The sequence below is a fragment of the Mustelus asterias genome, chromosome 21 (genome assembly GCF_964213995.1).
Source record: "Mustelus asterias chromosome 21, sMusAst1.hap1.1, whole genome shotgun sequence".
NCBI classification, from domain to species: Eukaryota; Metazoa; Chordata; class Chondrichthyes; order Carcharhiniformes; family Triakidae; genus Mustelus; species Mustelus asterias.
The window spans coordinates 1,300,904-1,308,663 of NC_135821.1; the positions used below are offsets into that span (position 1 = coordinate 1,300,904).

Genomic DNA, 7,760 nt, shown 5'->3' on the forward strand with positions numbered 1-7,760 from the left:
GATCCCCTTACCAATCAGGGATCTATCTATCTCTGTCTTAAATACACTCAATGACCCGGCCTCTACAGCCTTCTGTGGCAAAGAATTCCACAGATTCACCACCCTCTGGCTGAAGAAATTCTCGGTTGTGAAGGGTTGTCCCTTTACTCTGACGCTGTGCCCTAGTAATAAGTCTTCGGAGGTAGAAATCACTTCACCAAAAGTCCTTTATTTACAATTCCAACAGCAGTACACAGGGTGCTATCAGTCAACAGTCTACTTTTGGGAGTGCCAGAGGAACTGACACTCCCAGTTAAATACAAGGCAAAGACTCCCTGATTGGCCCATCAATTGGATCCTTATCCAGTGAGTTCATATTCCAATAGGCCAACCTCAATGGCCTGATTGAAGTCATTACAGCCCTTGGATCCTAGTCTCTCCCCTAATGGGAACATCTTCCCCACGTCCATTCTGTCCAGGCTTTCAACATTCTGTACGTTTTAATGAGATCCCCCCTCATCCTTCTAAACTCCATCGAGTACAGACCCAGAGTCCTCAAACGCTCCTCATACGTCAAGCCTTTCATTGTCAGAATCATTCTTGTGAACCTCCTCTGGACTCTCTCCAGAGGGTTAACAAATTGATGAGAAGGGGCTTGGTCCATTAGACATTAATCCAGAGGTCCAGGCTTTAATGCTCTGTTAATAGGGATTCCAATCCCCTCACAAATGGCAGGCTGGGAAATTCATTAAAGTCTAGTCTCCGTGATAGAGAGCGTGGTCCCAGACACACGATGAACACTGAGCAGCATCGGGGATCCCATCTCTGAGGTGAAATGGGGAAGTGGAGAAAAGTACTGACCGCATTGGAAAATTAGACAAGCCAAATCTTAATCCTTCCCTGTCTCTGTCCACAGGTAAGAGTTACGCGGCAGCGCCGTTCAAGGAGCACGACTTTAGTCACGCCCCGAAGTTCACCCAGCCCTTACTGGATCGTTCTATCGTAGCAGGTTACACAGCAAAACTGAGCTGTTCTGTACGGGGTAGTCCTAAGGTAAGTGCGTTAATTAAGACAATTGGTTCTAGCAATGGATATTTCGTGGCGCAATGGGTTATGCCCATGCTGCATTCCAGGGCAGGATTTACTCGGTTGATGATAGGGCGTTTGGGAGAGTTATGGAACAAAGAGATCTAGGGGTACATGTTCACAGCTGATTGCAAGTGGAGTCACAGGTGAACCAATGCTTGGTTTCATTGGTCACAAGACATTGGTAAGGCCACACTTGGAATACTGTGCACAGTTCTGGTCACCCTATTATAGAAAGGATATTATTAAACTAGAAAGAGTGCAGTAAAGATTTACTAGGATACTACCGGGACTTGGTGGCTTGAGCTATAAGGAGAGGTTGGATAGACTGGGACTTTTTTCCCTGGAGGCTTCAGGGCGATTGTATAGAGGTCTATAAAATAATGATGGGCATAGATCAGCTCGATAGTCAATATCTTTTCCCAATGTTAGGGGAGTCTAAAACTAGATCACATAGGTTTAAGGTGAGAGGGGAGAGATATAAAAGGCTCCAGAGGGGCAATTTTTTCACACACAGGGTGGTGAGTGTCTGGAACAAGCTGCCAGAGGCAGTAGTAGAAACGGGTACAATTTTGTCTTTTAAAAAGGGTTTAGACAGTTACATGGGTAAGATGGGTATAGAGGGATATGGGCCAAACCCGGACAATTGGGACTAGCTTAGTCATTAAAAAAAAGGGCAGCATGGACAAGTTGGGGGCCGAAGGGCCTGTTTCCATGCTGTAAACCTCTATGACAACATTTAAGAAGCATTTAGATGGGTGCTTGTTATAAGTTCATAAGATATAGGAGCAGAATTAGGTCATTCGGCCCATTGAGTCCACTCCGCCATTCGATCATGGCTGGTAGGCTCCTCATTCCCATTTTCCTGCCTTCTCCCCGAAACCCTTCAACCCATTCCCAATTAAAAATCTGTCTAACTCCTCCTTAAATTTACTCACTCTCCCAGCAGCCACCGCACTTTGGGATAGCGAATTCCACAGATAATTGATTCTAACGCTTTCCCACCAACAGATGTTAAACTAACTGCTCTGTAATTTCCCACATTTTGCCTCCCTTCCTTTTTGAATTAGGGCGTTACATTAGCATTTTTCCAATCCCTTGGAACCTTTCCTGCGGACAGGGAATTTTGGAATATTATAACCAATGGATCCACTCTCTCCGCTGCCACTTCTTTTACTATCCCAGGATGTAGGCCATCAGGCCCGGGAGACTGAGTATCTTTGCCCTATCGATGTTGATTGTTTGAAATTCTACCCTTTCCATTACCTCTGTCTTGCCCGTTCCTATAGGAATGGTACAAATATCCCCCACCGCGAAAACTGAGGCAAAGTATTGATTTCGCATCTCTGCCATTTCAGTGTTCCCAACTATTATTATGTTATGTGGTTACGTAGTAAAGAGATTTCAGGCCTTGTTTGATAAGCGAAGCCTGGCTCAGGAGTTTGCAGCCCTGGGCTGCCCTGTCTTTACATGCTTACTACATGGCTTCTTGATGATTCTGCCTGAGAGAGGACTCCACAGTGTGGAGCGATCACTCACTCTCAGTTCCCATTGGTCCCTTTCAGTCAGGTGACTCACTTCTGCTGTACTGTCTTGGGTCACTCTCTGTGCAGAGTCTGCACGTTCTCCCGTGTCTGCGTGGGTTTCCTCCGGGTGCTCCGGGTGCTCCGGTTTCCTCCCAAGTCCGAAAGATGTGCTGGTTAGGGTGCATTGGCCATGCTAAATTCTTCCTCAGTGTGCTCGAAAAGGCGCCGGAGTGTGGTGGCTAGGGGATTTTCATAGTAACTTTATTGCAGTGTTAATGTAAGCCAGCTTTTGACACTAATAAACAAACTTGAAAGAGACTGGCGCCACATATACAATGCTATAGCATTCAAGGCTACGGACAAAGTGATGGAAAAGCTTTTAAAGTTGAAAGTTTATTTTAAAGTTTGTTTACCCCTGGGCCAGAGGCTCCGGGTACAAGTCCCACTTCAGGACTTGATGGCCACAGAGGTGGGCTCATAACACGCCCAAACAGATTGATTATCCACCCATACATTCTTCCGATACACCTGATGACCGGCGGTAAGAGTGGGAGAGTTTCCTGGGAGGATACCAGAGCACCCGGAGGAAACCCACGCTGACACAGGGTGAACATGCAAACTCCACACAGACAGTCACCCAAGGCCAGTTTGTGTCCCTTTCCATGTCCAATTTTGCCCTCATTATCTGGCCATTTATCTCATTGTTGTTTACACACATACATAAACGACTTTAAGAATTAGGACAGGAGTAAGGTCACTTGGCCTCTCGAGTCTGCTCTCGCCATTCCATGGCAGCTCTGATTGTAATCTCAACCCCACTGATTGTCTGTGATACACTGTGAGAGGACCAATGGTTGTGAGAAGCATTACATCACAGAACGGTTACTGCACAGGAGGCCATTTGGCCCATCGTGTCTGCACTGGCTCTCCAAAGGAGAAATTCACCTGGCGTCACTTCCACACTTTCACCAAGTAGTCCTTCCTCTTACCTACATTATGATCCAATTTCCTCTTGAGTGCCTCTGCAGCACGGTGGCACAGTGGTTAGTATTGCTGCCTCACAGCGCCAGGGACCCAGGTTCGATTCCCGGCTTGGGTCACTGTCTGTGTGGAATCTGCACATTCTCCCCGTGTCTGCGTGGGTTTCCTCCGGGTGCTCCGGTTTCCCCCCACAGTCCGAAAGACGAGCTGGTTAGGGTGCATTAGCCCTGCCAAATTCTCCCTCAGTGTACCCGAACAGGCGCCGGAGTGTGGCAACTAGGGGATTTTCACAGTGATTTAGTTGCAGTGTTAATGCAAATCCATTTGTGACACTAATAAATGAACTTTTCTGCTCCCTCTCCTTTCCTTCTCCCCTATGTAATTGTTTATTTATTAGTAACAAGACTATTAGTCACAGACTCTGCACAGACAATGACCCAAGCCGGGAATCGAACCTGGATCCCTGGTGCTGTGGGGCAGCAGTGCTAACCACTGTGTCACCGTGCAGCCCTATGTGCTCTATGAAGGGTATGCTTTGTCCGTATAGCGCAGAAGAAACAATACTTTTCACTGTGTCCCGATACATGTGACAATAAATCAAATCAAGTCAAAATCCATGGGAACAAGTTACACCCAAACTACTCTGTCTGGACTCCATTTTGAGTGCCTCAGCCAAACCTATAAATGCAAGTCCTTTCTTCCCTGCAACTTGAGTCCACTGTAACTTGTGTTTTCTTTTTGCGATCTTCACATGAATAAAGCCAATTTCTTTTCCCCCAAACTCAGCCCAAGATTGTCTGGATGAAGAACAAAATGGCGATCATCGATGATCCTAAGTTCCTGATGCGCCATAACGAAGGCGTCCTGACACTGCAGATCCGTAAGCCCAGCACGTTCGACGGTGGCAAATATAGCTGCAAGGCCGTCAACGACCTGGGCGAGGATGAGGTGGAGTGTAGACTGGAAGTGAGAGGTGCGGCCACACTTGCTTTCTGCTTCGCGTTGGCGTCTCTCTGACGTGTTAATCCCACTGATGGCTCAGTGGGTGAATCCAATGCGTGGGGTCCTTAATTATGTTGGCTGCTTTTCTGAGGCGGGTCACGGCTTTCTAAAAGGAATTGGATGCGCACCTTAAGAGAAGCAATTTGTCAGGCTACCGGTAAAAAGCAGGGAGTGGGACTAGCCGAGTTGCTGTTACAGAGAGCCAGCAGGGACGCGAAGGGCCGAAAGGCATCCTTCTGTGTTGTAACCATTCTCTGATTCCATGTTGAGGCGTTAAGGTAAATTCCAGCTGATGTCATTGCCATTGTTATCTTCACCTGATGGCTACACCCAAAAATCACAAAATGTCTGTCAGAAAGAGTGACGTTGGGTGATTTTCCCTCTCAAATACTCCGCCCCACCCACTTTCCCTCAAGCCCAGGAACTTTGCGACCAATTATGCTCTCATTCGGGATGAGATCAGATGACTGTACCTGTTGGCAGCCTGTAGTTTTCTATTGTGGGAGACAGTGGTGTAGTGGAAATGTCACTGGGTTCGTCATCCAGAGGCCCCCAAGCTAATGCTCTGGGGACCGGGGTTCGAATCCCACCACAACAACTGGTGGAATTTAAATTCAATTAACCAATCTGGAATTGAAAGTCAATCTCATTAATGGTAACCATGACGAGTATATGGTTGCCATGAGATGGAGATGCCGGCGCTGGACTGGGATGGGCACAGTAAGAAGTCTCACAACGCCAGGTTAAAGTCCAACAGGTTTATTTGGAATGATGAGCTTTCGGAGCGCTGCGAAAGCTCGTGAGTCTCACCCGATGAAGGAGCAGCGCTCCAAAAGCTCGTCATTCCAAATAAACCTGTTGGACCTTAACCTGCTGTTGTGAGGCTTCTTACCCTGACAAGTATAGATTGCTGTAAAAACCCGCCTGGCTCAATAATGCCCCTTTGGGGAAGGACATCTGCCGTCCTTACCCGGTTTGGCCCACATGTGACTCCAGAGTTGCAGCAATGTGGTCGGAGAAAGGATATTATTAAACTAGAAAGAGTGCAGAAAAGATTTACTAGGATGCTACTGGGATTTGATGGATTGAGTTATAAGGAGAGGCTGGATAGACTGGGACTTTTTTCTCTGGAGCATAGGAGGCTGAGGGGTGATCTTATAGAGGTCTATAAAATAATGAGGGGCACAGATCAGCTCGATAGTCAATATCTTTTCCCAAAAGTAGGGGAGTCTAAAACTAGAGGGTATAGGTTTAAGGTGAGAGGGGAGAGACACAAAAGTGTCCAGAGGGGCAATTTTTTCACACAAGGTGGTGAGTGTCTGGAGCTGCCCCAGAGGTAGTAGTAGAGGCGGGTACAATTTTGTCTTTTAAAAAGCATTTAGATAGTTACATGGGTATGATGGGTATAGAGGGATATGGGCCAAATGCGGGCAATTGGGATTAGCTTAGGGGTTTAAAAAAAGGGCGGCATGGACAAGTTTGGCCAAAGGGCCTGTTTCCATGCTGTAAACCTCTATGACTCTGTGACTCTCAACTGCCCTCTGAAATGGCCTAGCAAGACACACAGTTCAAGGGCAACTAGGGATGGGCAACAAATGCTGGCCCAGCCAGCGATGCCCATGTCCCACGAATGAATAAAGGATGGGACCAATAATCACCAACTGTGTGCACACATGATGAAGGGGGTGAGGCGATAGAGATTGAGCGATTAACGCAGCGTGGTCAGGGCAGGAGAGGAGGTAATTCCAGAGAAGAAAAGCAAAGCGATTTACTGTTTCTCTCTCTCTCTTACAGTTGCTCAGTAAAGTTCTCCGTGTGTAGTGCAGCAAACAGCACGGTAAGAATTGATATTTAGACTGATTTTTTCTCTCTCTCTGTTTTGAGAAGATGACAAGCCAACACTGCAAAAATTGATTAGACCAGCAAGAGTAAACGTGTCAGGTTTTCGAAGGAGCTGAGAGTCCAGTTTGAGCAGATTGATTCTGCTCATGTTCATCTGTGACTCTCATCCCCCCCTTTATGTCTCTGTTGTATCACACGCCCTCGGTGCGTTCGTTACAGATTTCCGTGAACCGATTTTCAGAGCTGCAAGCAGTGTGAAGGCTGCATCTCTTCAGCTGTAGGTTTTGAGTTAAAGGTGTAAAGTTAAAGTTTATTTATTTTTGATTTAATTTATTATTGTCACATGTATTAGCATACAGTGAAAAGTATTGTTTCCTGCGCGCTATGCAAAGCATACCATTCGTAGAGAAGGAAACAAGAGAGTGCAGAATGTAGTGTTACAGTCATAGTTAGGGCGTAATGAAGTTTTAGAAGCATAGAACGAGAGTAAAAGATAGAATTAGAAGCTGGGCACAGCTTTCAAGAAGTCGCCATCTTGGGAAAAAAAAATTGGTGTCACAAGTAGGCTTGCATTAACACTGCAATTAAGTTACTGTGAAAATGTCTTAGTTGCCACACTCCGGCGCCTGTACTGAGGGAGAATTTAGCCAATGCACTTAACCAGCACATCTTTTGGACTGTGGGAGGAAACCCACGCAGACACGGGGGAGAACGTGCAGACTCCGCACAGACAGTGACCCCAAGCCGGGAATCGAACCCGGGTCCCTGGCGCTGTGAGGCAGCAGTGCTAACCACTGTGCCACCCACTCATTGTGGACACTAATTATGCATCTCAGGTGACAGGAGGTTTCTTTAACATCAGTTACGATAGATAACTTTTTGACGTGATGGTGTTTCTCAATCTGACCTTTCACCCTGTGACCCGCAGGCAGCTTCAATCCACCGTCCCAGAATGCATGGCAACCGTTTTCTTCAGGCAGCAAAGGATGATGGGAGTGACACCAACTATTCTGCCCCCCCCAAGAATCAAATGGATAATGGCTACTTTTGACTGTGTTAATACTTGAAAGCATTACTCTGTTCCTCAGTTTCATGTCACCCATATATATTTTTAGTGAAATAAAGAGGTTAGACAATGTCTTTGTTGGGTATTTCTTTGTTTTAAAGCTACATCTGAACAATTTGCATGTCCATCTGGTAAAAGCAGGCGGCTTTGGGCTTTGATGGTTCAGTTTGTTGTTGTGAGACGTTGGCGTGACCTTCTCTCTGATTTTCTCCCAAGGGCGTATTCTTGAAGCTCCTGTATAAAAGCAAATTACTGCGGATGCTGAAATCTGAAACCAA

At 46.5% G+C, this 7,760-nt stretch overlaps 1 protein-coding gene across 1 annotated transcript in view; it reads left to right on the top strand.

The window, feature by feature from the left end:
* mybpc2a (myosin binding protein Ca) overlaps positions 1-7,556 on the top strand; it is a 111,700-nt gene extending 104,144 nt beyond the window's left edge. Inside the window, exons 29-32 of the mRNA XM_078237271.1 lie at positions 896-1,032; positions 4,359-4,545; positions 6,369-6,411; positions 7,345-7,556. Coding sequence (XP_078093397.1) covers positions 896-1,032; positions 4,359-4,545; positions 6,369-6,379 — 335 coding nt within the window. The 3' untranslated portion in view covers positions 6,380-6,411; positions 7,345-7,556. The remainder of the gene's footprint in view (positions 1-895; positions 1,033-4,358; positions 4,546-6,368; positions 6,412-7,344) is intronic.
* Positions 7,557-7,760: the final 204 nt, after the last annotated feature.